General features: G+C 39.1%; 1 protein-coding gene across 6 annotated transcripts in view; it reads right to left on the bottom strand.

Moving 5' to 3' along the window:
* WDR19 (WD repeat domain 19) overlaps window positions 1-16,224 on the bottom strand; it is a 78,619-nt gene that overhangs the window by 39,021 nt on the left and 23,374 nt on the right. For 5 of the 6 annotated variants that reach the window (XR_009494782.1, XR_009494783.1, NM_001206027.3 and 2 more), the window contains 9 exons: window positions 15,912-16,084; window positions 15,710-15,824; window positions 14,677-14,783; window positions 13,606-13,728; window positions 8,691-8,840; window positions 6,646-6,793; window positions 6,311-6,515; window positions 3,501-3,660; window positions 3,202-3,312 (listed from right to left, as the gene is read on the bottom strand). Coding sequence is in view for 4 of the 6 variants with exons in the window: in NM_001206027.3 (NP_001192956.3) it covers window positions 3,202-3,312; window positions 3,501-3,660; window positions 6,311-6,515; window positions 6,646-6,793; window positions 8,691-8,840; window positions 13,606-13,728; window positions 14,677-14,783; window positions 15,710-15,824; window positions 15,912-16,084 (1,292 nt within the window). In the remaining 2 variants the exon portion in view is untranslated. The remainder of the gene's footprint in view (window positions 1-3,201; window positions 3,313-3,500; window positions 3,661-6,310; window positions 6,516-6,645; window positions 6,794-8,690; window positions 8,841-13,605; window positions 13,729-14,676; window positions 14,784-15,709; window positions 15,825-15,911; window positions 16,085-16,224) is intronic. The other variant, XM_015471581.3, reaches the window with a different exon arrangement.

Raw genomic sequence — 16,224 nt, 5'->3', positions numbered from 1 at the left:
ATTGTAAAGTAAAATAAATAAATAAATTAAAAATAAATAAATACACCTGGAATATATGAGGATCTTTCATTTTTATCTAGTTTGTTTCATTTTTTCTATTTCATATTCAGTGCTCCCATTTCATTTTGTTTATGTTTTCCAATTTTCCATCTTTTCTTTTTTTGGATGTTCTTTCTCAAGTGTTTATCAAGCATAGTAGAAAAGCTTTTGTAAACATATATATATATTTTTAAAAACTTATGGATTTTTGCCTAACTAAAAAATTAATGACATTTTGATTCCACTTGTTTTTTTTAGTATGAATAGAATGCTAGATTCCCAAATTAAAAAAACAGATATGCAACAAGCAACAAAGGTTTACTGTATAGCACAGGGAACAGAATGATGTAATAACCTATACTGGAAAATAATTTCAGAAATAACATGTATATGTATAACTGAATCACACACACAAAAAAGAATTCTACTTTTTTGAAATTGCCAGTTTTTCTAAATGTCCTATGGACATCTAATAACATATGAGATACAAAATTTTAAATATATTTGTGTAGGATATGATTAGGGCTTCCCAGGTGGCACTAGGAGTAAAGAACCCACCTGCCAATGCAGATGGGTTGCATTGAGATGCATAAGAGATGTGGGTTCGACCCCTGGGTCTGGAAGATCCCCTGCAGGAGGGCATGACAACCCACTCCAGTATTCTTGCCTGGAGAATCCCATGGACAGAGGAGCCTGGCAGGTGCAGTCCAGTGGGTCACAAAGAGATGGACATGACTGAAGTGACTTAGCACACAAGCACACAGGATATGATTAACATAAATTAATTAAATATAAATCTATTATATTTAAATTATTAATGACATCATTCAAGATGCTCCTATTCTTTTTTCTGCACTTGACAAAATAGTCTCAGAGAAATGTTAATATGTCTCACTATGATTATATATTGCTTCTTTTCCCTTTTATTTCTTCTGATTTTTGCTCTATGTCTTTTGTTTCTTTGTTAAGTGTCTAATGGTTTATGATATCTATCTCCTTTGTGAATTGTTCCTTTTATCATTAAAATATTCATCTTTGTTTCATTTAAAATAAATAATAAAAAACCATTAAAGAGTAAACCATTAATCTTCTGGAGTTCATTCCTCACTTTATTCACCCTTTGTACAGAATTAACAATGGCTAACATTTTGCAAGTGATATTTTCTACTCTAAGACATTAGCCTATTTACTTTCCACAACTAGGCCTTTTATAATGAGCTGTTCCCGTACCCATTTTAGGGATCCAGAACTGAGGCAAAGAGAGGCTAGTTTTGCACGCACAGTCTCACTGTTAGTGTGTGGCAGGGCTGAGCAGTAGGACTTTGCCTCCAACGTTTTTACTTAGCTAACCTGTCAGCCTTCAAAGTGAGGTTAAAGGAACAATGGGGTGCAGTCACCACTTCCCATTGTGAAGCCATCAGCTTAAATCCTTTACGAAGCCAGGAGCACGTGACAAGTGTCCACAGCTAACGCAGAAGAGCGAGGATGACATCTCTGCCCTCACTCAGGGAAGCCCTGTTCCTACTCCAGCACATACCAATCCAAGATCTGAAAATTTCTCAGGGTGTCCCCAGTCATCTCAAATAATATTGTGAGTGCATGCGTGCTAAGTCGCTTCAGTCACGTCTGACTCTTTGCAAGCTCATGGACTTGCAAAGTAGCCCGCCAGGCTCCTCTGTCCATGGGATTCTCCATGCATGAATACTGGAGTGGGTTGCCACTTCCTACTCCAGGGGATCTTTCTGACCCAAGGATTGGGTCACATCTCTTTCATCTGTTTTATTGGCAGGCGGGTTGTTTACCACTAGTGCCACCTGGAAAGCCAATAACACTGGAATATCATCTAATTTTTTTCTTAACATTCAGTTCACTTAAAATTTAAAAATGAAATTTGCTGTGGCCAAAACTTCCAAAACTAAAGAGACACAGATGTATAGAACACTCTTTTGGACTCTGTGGGAGAGGGAGAGGGTGGGATGATTTGGGAGAATGGCATTGAAACATGTATAATATCATATAAGAAACGAATCACCAGTCCAGGTTCGATGCAGGATACAGGAAGCTTGGGGCTGGTGCACTGGGATGACCCAGAGGGATGGTACGGGGAGGCAGGTGGGAGGGGGGTGTTCAGGATGGAGAGCATGTGTACACCCGTGGCGGATTCATGTTGATGTATGGCAAAACCTACAATATTGTAAAGTAATTAACCTCCAATTAAAATAAATAAATTTAAATTAAAAAAAATGAAATTTGCTATAGAACAATTTGAAAAAGAGAAGTTGTGAAATCAGTAGCAAATATGCTTTCTTTATGTGGCTGTGGAAATGTTGGCTGAGGTGGAACAATGTTAGTGATGAAAGCCACCATCTGTGTCTTTACAGTCAATCTGGCACCATTCCCAAAGATCTAATCTCATTCTTACGTCTTTACAGCAACCCTATGGGCTAGATATTACTATCCCTCCTTTAAATGGGATCTAGGGCACTGAGACATGGAATAACTTGTCCAAGGGCACAAAGAGGTGGGATTTGAAACCAGTCACGTCCAACTCTGAAGTCCACGTTCTTAACTGCTCTTCTACATAGCCACAGTTCTCTCCTACCTGTGTGGCCCTAGGTCCTGCATTCTGTTCTGGCCCTTCCCTTGTAATGCTCACCTCTGGGGAAACTGGTGATGATACACAAGCCTTAGCCTCCCCCTCTTCACACACAAGAGAATGTCACACAGTAAATGATAAATGTGCCTCAGGTTTCCCATTTGGAAAATAGAGAAAATAATAGTATTATCTCACAGGACTGTTGTGAGGGTTGAATGAATTAAAATATTTATGTCAACACTTAGAAAAGTACCTGGTACACGTAAGCACTCAATAAATGATGGCTGCTTTCATTTGTATGTGTTTTTGTAAGTTACAGAATCTGTTCTCTTTAGATACACTCTGACTCTAAATTAATGGGTAATGTAACAATACCATGCCTTTTACTGCTCCATAGAAAGCAGAGTGAAAATACTTCTAAGGTTAATGAATACTCAGGGGTTCTTGAAGCTGAAGTCTGAGTTCAAGGAGGGGGAAGGCATGTGGTGCCTGGTGCTGAGAGATGTTAACTCTTTAAAAGAGGTGAGAGCCTCTTTGTGCATTCTTTCCCTCATCTGCTGCCTTACCTCAAGGGCGGCAACAGGGCAGCTGGATGCCAGGTACAGGTCCTGAGCCAGGTTGAAGTCATCGCTGAACATGGCAAGGTGTCCTGCCAGAAGATTGTAGTCCTCTATTCCCTACAAATAAAAACAGTTTTAATGAGAAGAAACTCAAGGGTTTAATTTTTTATTTAAGGACTGTGCTTAGGAAGAAGTGGTAGTATCTATCAGTTTTTGAGCTAGGTAAGACTAACTGCAGAAATTTAAATGCTTGACTCAGTATCATTTAAATGCGAATCTGATAATTCCCATAAGATGCTGTTTACCTTTATTTGTTCCAAGGACATCACCATGCCAACGTTTCCAATAGTGCGATAAACACGGATTGCAAACTCCACTTCCATGTGGTGTAGACAGGCTCTGGCCAGTTCATTCCAAGCAGCCTGGTCATTGAGAATCTTGCACAGTTCCCAGGCATCAGGAAACCTGGCATTTGAACATATGAGCATAATCAAGGAGCTCTATTTGTTTCCCACTAGGCAGCTTTTAGACTGTATGTAATTTAATGTTATGCCTTAGATAAATTTTGCAAAATATTTTTCAATCTTTAATCATTTCCAAGTTATAAAAGAACCACATAAACTTTTCTTCCTTTTTGTATAGATGTTTATTCCTGAATTTATTGAAGTAATCTGAGTCTACGCTGTGTGACCACCCTCCCTCATCAGTAACTAATTCTACTCATTTATTTTTTGGTTTACTTGACACACATGAAAATTATTTCTGCTGTCATGTAAGTCTAATAACATTAGTATTCTATTCCTGTAAGCTGGGAAATTTAAAATAGGTCAGCCCACTATGGCCTGCGGCTTCCTGCTTTGGGAAATAAAGTGAGTGGAGACAGCCACTAGCCCGCCTACCCTTTATGAGCTGTCTGGGCTGCTCTCACTCTGACAACCAACCTGGGCGGTTTTGATGGACCCTATGGCCCTGAAAGCCTGAAGTACCATTTTGACCATAACAGAAAAAGCTTGCTGACTTCTGGTCTAAAACTTAACCACAAATGTCAATGAGACTTTTTGTGGGACTCCTATATGAATATGTCACCCTCCCCATCTAGTCATCAATCTAGTTTCCACCCAACACACACTCACTGAGCACTGTTATGTGCCAGGGTCTGTGCTTGGAACCAAGATGTAGGATCAAATGCAGTCACTGTCCTTAGGTGGTCACACTTGGGGAAGGCAGAAGAGACGCGTGAGCAAACAGAGGACTATGACACAGGATGACAGAGGTACCAGAGTGCCTATGATATGTGCATCTTTGTGCTTAGTGCTTTGCATACATTATCTCGCTGGATCACCCTAACAACCCTATTCCCTATGTATCATTATTATTTCTCCTTTATAAAGGAGGAAAGTGAGGCTTAGAGGCCTTAAAAAGCCAGCCTAGTGGTAAGAGACAATGTGCCCTAAAGCACTCTGCACACCAGATCCTGGCTCTGAGGCAACACATGAGAAAGGCCTCAATCTATACTGCCAGTGGTCAGGGGCTTCAGGGAAGGCTTCCTGGAGGAGAGGGCTCTGCTGAATGGTGGAGAATGAGGCGTTACTACCTACACAGACAGGGAAGGGCAGTCTAAGATGCGAAAGCAGCACATGCCAAGGCAGGAAATCATGAAAAATTATTGAATTCAAGCAGTCAGTGGACAGAGAACAGTGGAGGAGTCGGGGCAGGTGAGGCTGGTATTAAATCAGCAAGAGCTGAGTGTGTCAGGCTGAGGTCCCTGAGAAATAAGGGTTTCTTCCTAAAGGCAATGGGAAGTCACTGAGGATCAGACTCACATTTTCCAAAGTGTACAGAGAATAGATTGTCTTGAGGCTACCTGGAGAGAGAGCCGTCAGAAGTCGCTCTGCTACACGTTACTCCATTGGAAGGCCTGAGTTAAGGTGGAGGAATAGTGGAGGAGAAAAAGACCTGGGTGTGTTTGGGTGTGTATGCATGTGTGTGGGTGTGTATACATGTGTGTGGGTGTGCGCTGTAGGGCATGTGCACAACGTGATTTGGGCAGGGGGAGAAAAGGAGGCTGGGAAAGATGATGACGCAGGTTTGAGGAACTCGTGGACTCCCAGCTACACAGGACTGGGAGGTACTGGTGATACAGGTTTAAGTCAAGGATGCATATTCTGGAGTTAACCTCATATATAAGGTATTGAAACCACCTTTGAGGAGATTCATTCTGGAAGAATAATTAGAGTGAGAAGATAAGAAAGGAGCCCAAGGGACCCTGAGGAAGAGCAACATTTACACAAAGGAATTCACAGTCACCCTAAGAGGTGAGAGGAAAAAGCAGGGGTAGCTCAGACGGTAAGGCGTCCGCCTACAATGCAGGAGACCCAGGTTCGATCCCTGGGTTGGGAAGATCCCCTGGAGAAGGAAATGGCACCCCACTCCAGTACTCTTGCCTGGAGAATCCCATGGAAGGAGGAGCCTGGTGGGCTACAGCCCATGGGGTCACAAAGAGTCGGACATGACTGAGCGACTTCACTCACTTGAGGAGATTTACTCTGGAAGAATAATTAGAGTGAGAAGAGAAGAAAGGAGCCCAAGGGACCCTGAGGAAGAGCAACATTTACAAAAAGGAATTCACTGTGGTCCTAAGAGGTGAGAGGAAAAAGCAGGGGAAAAAAAATCTCAAGTAAGATAAAATCTAACTTTGTTATAATGAAATTAAGGGAGTGTTGAAATAATTACATTTATTAGAATTTCACAATAACTGTGCTATTTGGGAGATTAGAAACTTTTTGTTCTGATGGGCTTTTCCCATAGTACAAAAGCCCTTCCTTTAGAATTTACATATATTCTCAAATCGATCATATCTGAGCCTCATGATAATCCCGTGAAGTAAATGAGGTAAATACTATTATCTCCATCTTTTTTTTTGGGTTATGCTGTGTGGCATGCGCGATCTTAGTTCCCCAACCAGTGATCGAACCTGTGCTCCCTGCATTGGAAGAGTATAGTCTTATTAATCACTGGATGGCCAGGGAATTTCTTTCCATCTATTTTCACAAGATTTGACCTTTAAAATCACAAAAGGAAATGAGAAACTCCACAAGAAGTGTTTAAGCCATACCTTTTCAGCATTAAAGTCTGTGTCAGCACCTGCCTCAGTTCATGAGGCCCCACGTCTTTTAAAGTGTCGAGGAAGCGGTGAGTGCTTAGGTAGATGTTGTTTATTTTTCCACTCTGGGTCTGGCAGGTCAACTCTCCATTATATAACAGCAAAGGTTTATGAGAGAAAGGAACTTTGGTGCCACCAGCCAGAATGACCTTGGATCCTATATTATAAAACAGACACCTTAATGTTAAAAGCTAATACTCAGCAGACACATTAAAAAAAAAAATGTTTTAATTTTAGTGCAATGGAAATGTAATTCTCAACAAACAAACAAAAAAGTGATTAAGTACCTTGGATAGTGTCCTTGTGAAAGACATACGTGTACACCTTATCGTCATCATAGGCAATAAATACACCTTTATCCATTGGCCAGTTTTCCCAAAGAACACCTTTAATGGTTGGTGAAAAGTCTGGAATCTCATAGGTAGCATCATTAACCTAAAAATTGAGGATTTACAGATTTTACCCAAGTCTGCACTTAAACCATTATCATTTGCCTTGGTAGGATGGAGCTTGTCTGCAGCCTTAGCTGGCAAAGCTTACCAACTCATATTCAACTTGCCAACATCCTAAGATAAATGAAAAGTTTCTTTTCCCCTTTCTATAATGAGCATAGCTTGCAAAAAACTGTAGTTACATGCAAAATCAAGGGTTTTATCTAAAATTTGGTGAATTTGCCAGAAAAACTACAAGTCTGGACACAAAACTTCAGGTTAAGAAAAAAAGTTGAAGTTGCTCAAAATGATAACAGAAATATTAACTATGAACACACTTGTGCTTAGAGAATTTCCAATAATATTGGGTACAGAAATGCTCCAACTAGAGAAGAAACAAAATACTTCATACACGATTTGAGATCTAAATAAATTCCACTTGGTACATTTTATTTAAAAACATGCATTCCAACAATGTATTCCAACAAACTGTAATTACAGTAATATAAGCTATTAAAAAAAATCAACCCATATATCCCTATAAACTCAGGCAGATAGGCTTACATATATATCCTGAAAGGAAATCTCTACAAGATTTAATTTCCTTATTAAGTAGGGGGAACTCAAGGTCATCTTTACATTCAGGTTGTTTTTCCTCATTTATTTTGTAACTGAGAAATGGGTTGGAAAGAACTAGAATATTAGGAATTTTGAATAAATAATCCAGGCACTTCTGTGGAAATCTGTTACACATTTGTCAAAGAAAGAAAAGAAAAGAAATAAAGAGAAGAGAAAAAGAAAAAGGGAGGAAGGAAGTTTTACTATCTAGGAGAGTATATCGTGAGTGAGAGCTATCTTCAGGGAATGTGTCTTCACTGTGGTAAAGCTAAGACACCTGGGAACAGTTACTAAGGTTCAGTCCAAGCGCAGCTGTAGGCTGTGTCAACTATGAACAAAAATATACTAACTGAATATCAAAAAAAAAAAAAAAAAATCCAAGTATAGTAAGCGAGATAAAACCACACTATTTCCTTTTTTCTAAATTTAGCCTTGTAAAAATTAAGGATGTTTAAAAATAGGAGTAACTAAATCTAAAAATCTTCATCAACCCTGACTATTCATTGGAAGGACGGATGCTGACGCTCCAATACTTTGGCCACCTGATGTGAAGAACTGACTCATTGGAAAACACCCTGATGCTGGGAAAGAGTGGAGGCAGGAGCAGAAGAGAGTGACAGAGGATGAGATGGTTGGATGGCATTACCAACTCAAAGGACATGACTTTGAGCAAACTTCTCCAAGATAAAAACTTCCTTTATCTTGGACATGAGATAGTCAAGGACTGGGAAGCCCGGTATGCTGCAGTCCATGGGATCGCAAAGAATCAGACACAACTGAATGACTGAACAACAATAAAAAAAGTCTAAAAACGGAGCCATCTGTTTTTAAATCACCTAATTAAAAAAAAATATTTCCTCTGTGTTCAGGATCTTTAAGAAAAGAGGAAAATCAACTGAGGTGGGCAGAAAGGACAGGGAACAGTCCTTGCTCTCTGAAGCTATTGCATTTCCAGAGAGAAAATTCATGTTACCTGAAGATACACTGTAATACTGTGCCATAAATAAGGTTAAAATGATGCAGAATAAGAACTATTTTTTCCATTAAAAAGTCTAAGATTTTTTAACACTTAAAAATTACAAAATAATGTAAAAAGTTTTCTAGATGAAAACAGTCATGAAAACAAATCACAAATATACCACAAACATAATAACAAAGTACTATAATTCTCGGCACTGTTTTAGAGAAAATGATCTTATATATGAAATATATTTTAAAAACACTTTTTTCTTCATCTGTTGCCATTTAAAAAAATAACTATTTGAAAACTTTTCTAGACTTACTGGACAGTAGACATATCCATCACTTTTTTCATCAATGAAAACTAATCTGGTCCCATTTGGGTCAGGAAAAATCTTTTTCACACTGACGGGATGTCGATAATCATTAACAAACTGCCAGTCTTCAATGTAGAAATACTGAATGACACCAGTCTAAAAAAATCCAGTCACAGAAATGAAAGGCTGTCAAGAAAATACTGATTTTTCAGCATTTATGTTAAGCATATTTCCTAATTTGAAAAAATAAGTCATATTTTTGATCAAGGAAGAGTCTAAAAATATTTACTATATAAGCAAAGTACAGATCCAAGAAAGTAAGTTAAATGAGTATGTACATCTAACTCAACAGTCTATTATTAGTTCTAATATCCTTAGTCATATTAAAGCTTAATTGATTTTCAGATTTCCCACTTGTAAGAAATACTCTTATTGGTTAAGAGTAACTTTCAAGTTATATTATTTTAAATATTTTTGCTGTAAATAAATTAGAAAATTTCACAAGATACAGTCATAGTTCTCTAATAACAATGAACACATAGACATCAAAATTTAAAAATATACCATTTACAATCACTCAAAAAAATGAAATACTTAGGTGTAAATTTAACAAAGCATACATAGGACTTGTGTGTTGAAAACTAAAAATCACTAATGAAAGAATGCAAGAATATCTAAATAAATGGAGAGGCATACTGTGTTCATGGATTGGTATCAGAATAAAGATGTTATTTCTCCTGAACTGATATACAAGATTTTTTTGTAGATACAGAAAAGATTATTCTAAAATTTATATGGCCCTGCAAAGGAACTAGAATAGGTAAAACAGTTGTGAAAAAAAAATGGGAAAACAGGTCTGTAAATTTTTTTTTTTTTTATAGCTACAGCAATCATTGTGTAGTACTGGTGGAGGGACAGACACACAGACCATTGGAATAGACTAGAAAAGCCAGATTGTTATCAAGGATTAAGGATAAGGCAAAAGCAAGAAGAAAGTGGGTGTGGAGATAAATGCAACATGAAGGGTCCTAGTACTGACAGAATTGTTCTGTATCTTGCCTGTTAATGTCAATACCCTGGTTGTGATACGTAATATAATGTTACCATTGGGGGAAACTAGGAAAAGGATTTATAGGATCTCTCTGTATTGTTTCTTATACCTGCATATGAGTCTACGATGACCCCAAAATAGAAAGTTTAATTAAAATAAAAACACATGTTTACATCTTACATTTCTATTCAGGCCAAGATGGTGTGACTGGACTTGACTTGCCCACCCAAAAGAACCAAAAATAACAGACAAAAGACATGAAAAATGATTTTCAAGATACTGGAATAAGGCAACACAGGATAATGGTCTCTTGGAGATGGGAAACAAGATAAGTCCTGTGATTGCTCCAGTTTTTGCCTTGGGAGAGTTTTCAAGCCATGGCAAAGGGAGGGAACATGCAGGTGGAGCACGACTCTGAGTTGAGGAGACAGAGCTGAGGATTCAGTGGGGCAGAAGGGAGTGGCTAGACTTGCAGCATATAATACCAGAGAGCAGAGAGATGCACTGAGACAGAGCACTGAAGATCTTCAGAGGGTCCACCTTGAGTCTTCAGCAGAGTATTGATCACTGCACACTTATGAGAAAATTGTCAAAGCCAGGGAGAAGAACCATCCAAAGGCATTAGAGGAAACAGTGACTGGCACTCACACAGAATTGGGAACAGTGACTGTTTTCAATAGGCAGATTAGAAAACATAATTCACAGGATACTGGGTGGAGTACTCAGGAAGATCTTGCCTCAAAAGTGGGAAATAATTAGTTGTAGACTAAGCAGTGTTTCAGGCTTCCCTGATGGCTCGGTGGTAAAGAAGCTGCCTGCCCATGCAGGATGTGACACAGGAGATAGGGGTTCAGTCCCTGGGTTGGGAAGATCCCCTGGAGAAGGAAACAGCAGTCCACTCCAGTATTTTTGCCTGAGAAATTCCATGGACAGAGGAGCCTGGGGGCTATAGTCCATGGGGTTGCAAAAGGGTTGGACACAACTTAGCAACTAAACAACAAAATGAAAGTAGTATTCCACATCTGCCTAACAAATCACAAAAGCCAAGACTCAAAAGGATCAGACTGTTCCCAAGCAAATTACCTGCATTCCGGAAACAAAGCTCACAAGTATCTTTAGGAATACAAAACATCCAGCACCCCCAAATGTATGCAAAGAAGTAGGAAAAAACATAACCCATGTTGAGGACAATAATTAATCAAAACTGACCCAGAACTGACCCAGATATTAGAATTAGCAAATAAGGTAACTAAAACAGTTAATATAATGGTATGGCATATGTTTAAATAGATAAATGGAAGATATAAAAACAGATTCTAATATATCTTCTGCAAATGAACTATAGTGTCTAAGCTACTGGCAGATTCAGTATGACAGGAAAAAAGGCTGCTGCTGCTGCTGCTGCTAAGTCGCTTCAGTCATGTCTGACTCTGTGCGACCCACAGACAGCAGCCCATCAGGCTTCCCTGTCCCTGGGATTCTCCAGGCAAGAACACTGGAGTGGGTTGCCATTTCCTTCTCCCATGCATGAAAGTAAAAAGTGAAAGTGAAGTCGCTCAGTCATGTCCGACTCTTAGCGACCCCATGGACTGCAGCCCACCAGGCTCCTCCGTCCATGGGATTTTCCAGGCAAGAGTACTGGAGTTGGGTGCCATTGCCTTCTCCAAAGAGGCTAGTAACCTTGAAATACAGCAGTAGAAATTATCTAAAATGAAACTGAGAAAAAAAACAAGTAAAAAAATTTAAATAGCATCGACTGTGGGATAAGTTAAAGCGGTTTAATATATGTGTAATTGGAGTTTCTGAAATTGGAATGCAAACAGAGGGGGGGAAAACATCTTTGAAGAAATAATGGCTGAATATGTTCCAAATTTTATTAAAGCTATAAACCCTTGGGTTCAAAGAAGCTCAACAACCCAAGCACAAGAAATATGGAGAAAACTACATCAAAGCACATCACAATTAACTTACTCAAAACCAGCAATTAAGAGAAAATATTAAAAGCAGTCAGAGGAAAAAGACAGAGACACACAGAGGGACAAAGATAAGAATGACAGAGATTTCACTGGAGTAAATGTAGGCAAGACGACAGAGGAGAAGACAGTACATCTTTAAAGTACTGAGAGAAAAAACCGTTCATGGAAACAACCTAACATCCACCAACAGATGAACAGATAAAGAAGGCGTGGTACATATATACAATAAAATATTACTCAGCCACAAAAAAGAGTGAAATAATGTCATTTGTAGCAACATGGATGGACCCAGAGATTGTCACACTGAGTGAAGTAAGTCAGACAGAGAAAGACAAATACATGATATCACTTATATGTGGACATCATGATATTATATACACTATATATATATAAGCATATATATATCTATATAGCTTCCCTGCTTATTTTATAGAGTTAATGAGATAAAATAAGTGAGATCAGGGCTTTATAAACTGTTGTGTGTTATACAAATATACTATTAATTTATTTACTACTTAGTTACCATATCACTACCACTTTATCTGATACATGAGACCTACCTTACTTGTGTATATAAGCTCAAAAACTGATTTTCGGTCAAATTTAAATTTAAAAAGTCTCTCTTCTGGCAATAAGCATGTTTTAAAATATGCTCTTTTAAAAAAACATTGTGAGAAAACAGAACCTTTGAAACAGTGATTAATTGCTTTTCTAATGAAGGACAGGGAAGCCTGGTGTGCTGCAGTCCATGGGGGAGTCGGACACGGCTGAGCAACTGAACAATAGCAACAAATGTGGAAAATAATGCCTTTTTTTTTAAACCAACTTAGTGAATTCTTCTAGAGGCTAAGCGAGGTAACAGGTATGATATGCTTTGAAAAATCTTTAAAAGTTTTTACCAATATAAATGCTATTACTAAACTATGCTTTATGTATATGTGGCTAATCTAACATTTAAGAGTACAGAGTGTTGGTGGTTCAAACGACCAAAAGGTTGAAGTGGGATTCTCAATATTCAATTAATTTTAATTAAATGCCCGCTAAATGTAGGCACTGGACAGCTAAAGTCGAATGAGGTGTCTTACATGTGTCATCAAATTAAATCCTGAAAGCATCAAGATAAGGAAAATGAGACTGGGAAGTGTCAAGCAGCAAGTAAGAGGACTAGTATTTGAGCCCGGATTGTCCAGACTCCAAAGTCTGTCCTTTCCATTGTGCCATCAAAGTTGCTTATAGTTACAAAAGCACTTGATGATAGCAAATCACACCAATGTGCTCTGCTAAGTCACTTTAGTCCTGTCCGACTCTGTGCGACCCCATAGACGGCAGCCCACCAGGTTCCCCCATCCCTGGGATTCTCCAGGTAAGAACACTGGAGTGGGTTGCCATTTCCTTCTCCAATGCATGAAAGTGAAAAGTGAAAGTGAAGTCACTCAGTTGTGTCTGACTCTTAGCGACCCCATGGACTGCAGCCTACCAGGCTCCTCTGTCCATGGGATTTTCCAGGCAAGAGTACTGGAGTGGGGTGCCATTGCCTTCTCCGCCAATGTGCTCTACATACATATATAATAACTTTTTGCATATATAATGCTTCCCAGGTGGCTCAGTGGTAAAGATCCTGCCTGCCAATGCAGGAGGCATGGGTTTGATTCCTGGGTTGGGAAGATCCCCTGGAGGGGGAAATGGCAACCTACTCCAGTATTCTTGCCTGGATAATCCCACAGAGCAAGACCATAGTCCATGGGGTTGCAAAGAGTCAGACACAAACAAGTAACTGAGCATGTATGCACATATAATATCTATATAACATATATATATACACACACATATAATAAATTACAAGGTAAAAATAAGAAATTTTCCCACGTTCTATATTACAGACGACAACACATACATCTGTGCCATAGATGAGGAAATCACCAGTTAAGGCATGACATAAAATACGGCACTTATCATCCACTGCTGGGAAAAGTCGCGTCTCACGTTCTTCTTGAGTGTCCAACATTTCACTTTCTATCTAAAACAAAGAATAATAGTGGCTCATGGACTTAACTGAATAAATCTGGTTTGCAACATCTAGTGGGTAAGGGAGAGTCTTTTTCTTAAATTCAACTAAATATTCAGGCTCACCAGATAAACCACTTTACTCAGAAAGGTATCAGGCAGGAACCCAGCTTGCCAGCAAGGCACATTAAATATCCCTTTTAACGAGTCTCCCTGATGGCTCAGATGGTAAAGAATCTGCCTGCAATGCAGCAGACTGGGTTTGACCCCTGGGTTGGGAAGATCCCCTGGAGAAGGGAATGGCTACCCACTCTAGTAATTCTTGTCTGGAGAATTCCACGGACAGAGGAGCCTGATGGGCTACAGTTCAAGGGGCTGCAAAGAGTCGGACAGGACTGAGCGACTGACACTTTCACTTTCTTTAATGGTAAAAGTGTTTGCAGTAGCCTCTGCAGTTGTTCTGTAGCTAATCTCTTTGGCTTCCCAGAAGTAAAGAGCCAAGAAATACATGTGCGAAGTGTCCTGGTTGAGAAGCCCCATATTTCAAGGGCCAACATCTCTTGAACAACTCATGGGGCATAGTTTCAGGATCCCCACCAGTGACAGGACCAAACACATGGGTCAATCCATTCCAGGAAGCCAGACCTATGGCATTCCCATCAGTTTTTACAACTTACTTATAGTTCCTTCTAGACACACTTTACATGGCCATTTTTACATAAGCAATGTTATGAGCAGCACAGCTGAAACTTTGTTGGGTTTCTTGGGAACAGAGTTAAAGGGTTAATTGAGGGTTAATCTCATGCAGAAGGGTAAAGAGTTTTGTCAATTCTTGTCACATACGGCTTTCTAGCTAGTCTGTACATGGTCGCTTCTTGACCAAAGTTCTTGATTACAAAACATTAGGCTATTCATTGTCATCACTGACCTAAGCAGGCCATGGGACACCAAAAATACTTACCAAATGTAACTGGACTTTGCCTTCAAAAAGTGCAGACGCATAGTCAGAATAAAGGCAAACACTGGCTACTGTCCCCAGATACTCCACATCTTTCAATTTTTTAACAGCTGTGGTAATCAAAACAAGAACAAACTCAATAAAATATAAACAAAATGATCTAATCTAATGATCTGCAAATAAGTTTTAAATGTGTGCCTTTGAAAGAATATTCTGAACCTGAAAGTTTTATTTTAGCCATTCTAAAGAAAATCTTAGTTGCCATATAAATTTGCCTTTAGGAATTTCATAGTGGTTCACAAGAAACAAAGTAATAAAAAATAGAGTCAAAAAAATAAAAAAATAAAGTCACTTGCAAAACGACCAAAAATTAAACCTTAGTGACAAGAAGCTTAATGGAACATCTGAGGATAATTCTCAGGCTGGCTCTATTCCTGAGGGACATCTGACCTCCTGCAGGAAAGAGGTGGAGGAGGAGGAGAAGAAAAAGTGAGGTTCCCTTCAGATGTCAGTGGTCATTCAAAGCATACAGTGGGGTGGGGAGGGGGTGGGGGTGGGTGGGGCGGTGGCAGGTAGGGAATTAACATTTACTCAGTACTTACCAGACCAACAGGGGCCTAAGAAAGACCAGGCACAAAATAGATTACACATTTTATTCCACATAATTTTTCTCATAACCCTTTTCAAGTAGAAGAATCTTCATTTTCCAGATGAGGAAACCAAGGCTCAGAGGGGTAAAGAATTTGTCTACAGTCACCCAGCTAAAAGGGGCAGAAGGGAATTTGAACCCAGGGCCCAATTCTAAAGAACACAATCTGCTCAGGATACCAGTGTCTTCACAACAAAGATAAAGAACAAAAGAACAAAACAAAAATTTTTAGAAGATTAGCAAAAAACCATTTAAGCTAAGAAAGAGATGTCTGAAGAAAAAGAAAGATTTGGTCTTAAAAGAAACTATTAGTGCTTCCCAAACAAACAAACAGACAAAAAAAACAAATTATATGTTAGATACGAAAACAACTGGATTTAGACTTGCCATTCTCGCCAAGGACATAAAACCAAGCTCGATTATTCATTCCCACAGCCAGGTGATAAAGTCCCACCGCTACAAAGTTGGGCTCCACGTCGACAGAAACTGTGATTGGCAGTTCCTATAATAGAGAAAAGTAGCAGTAGTGAATCAACTGTTAACACTGTTTTAATTTTATTAACAAATAAAGATAATACTGTTTTTGTACTCCTTCAACAGGGTTGGCTACGGTGACTTCAAGGAGGGAGGTGAGGTATGCAATCCTGGTGCTGCAGGCATCTCCAAGGATGGGGAGCTTGGTTAGGAACACGTGCAGCGAGCCCCTCTGGGTGGACAGTGCCAGCAGCTGGCCATCATCTGTCCAGGACAAGGTACTCAGCCCTGAAATGACGGAGCATATAAAGGATTATTTAAAAACAGATATGCTGTTACAGGAAACCAAGCACACTAAATATCTTAAGCTACCAGAGGCATAAAAATCTTCAAAGTTTTAAAAAAACAGTGGAAGTAGCTTTTATTTA

The sequence above is a fragment of the Bos taurus genome, chromosome 6, assembly GCF_002263795.3.
Source record: "Bos taurus isolate L1 Dominette 01449 registration number 42190680 breed Hereford chromosome 6, ARS-UCD2.0, whole genome shotgun sequence".
Lineage (NCBI taxonomy): Eukaryota > Metazoa > Chordata > Mammalia > Artiodactyla > Bovidae > Bos > Bos taurus.
This window is presented reverse-complemented; position numbering and strand designations above follow the sequence as displayed.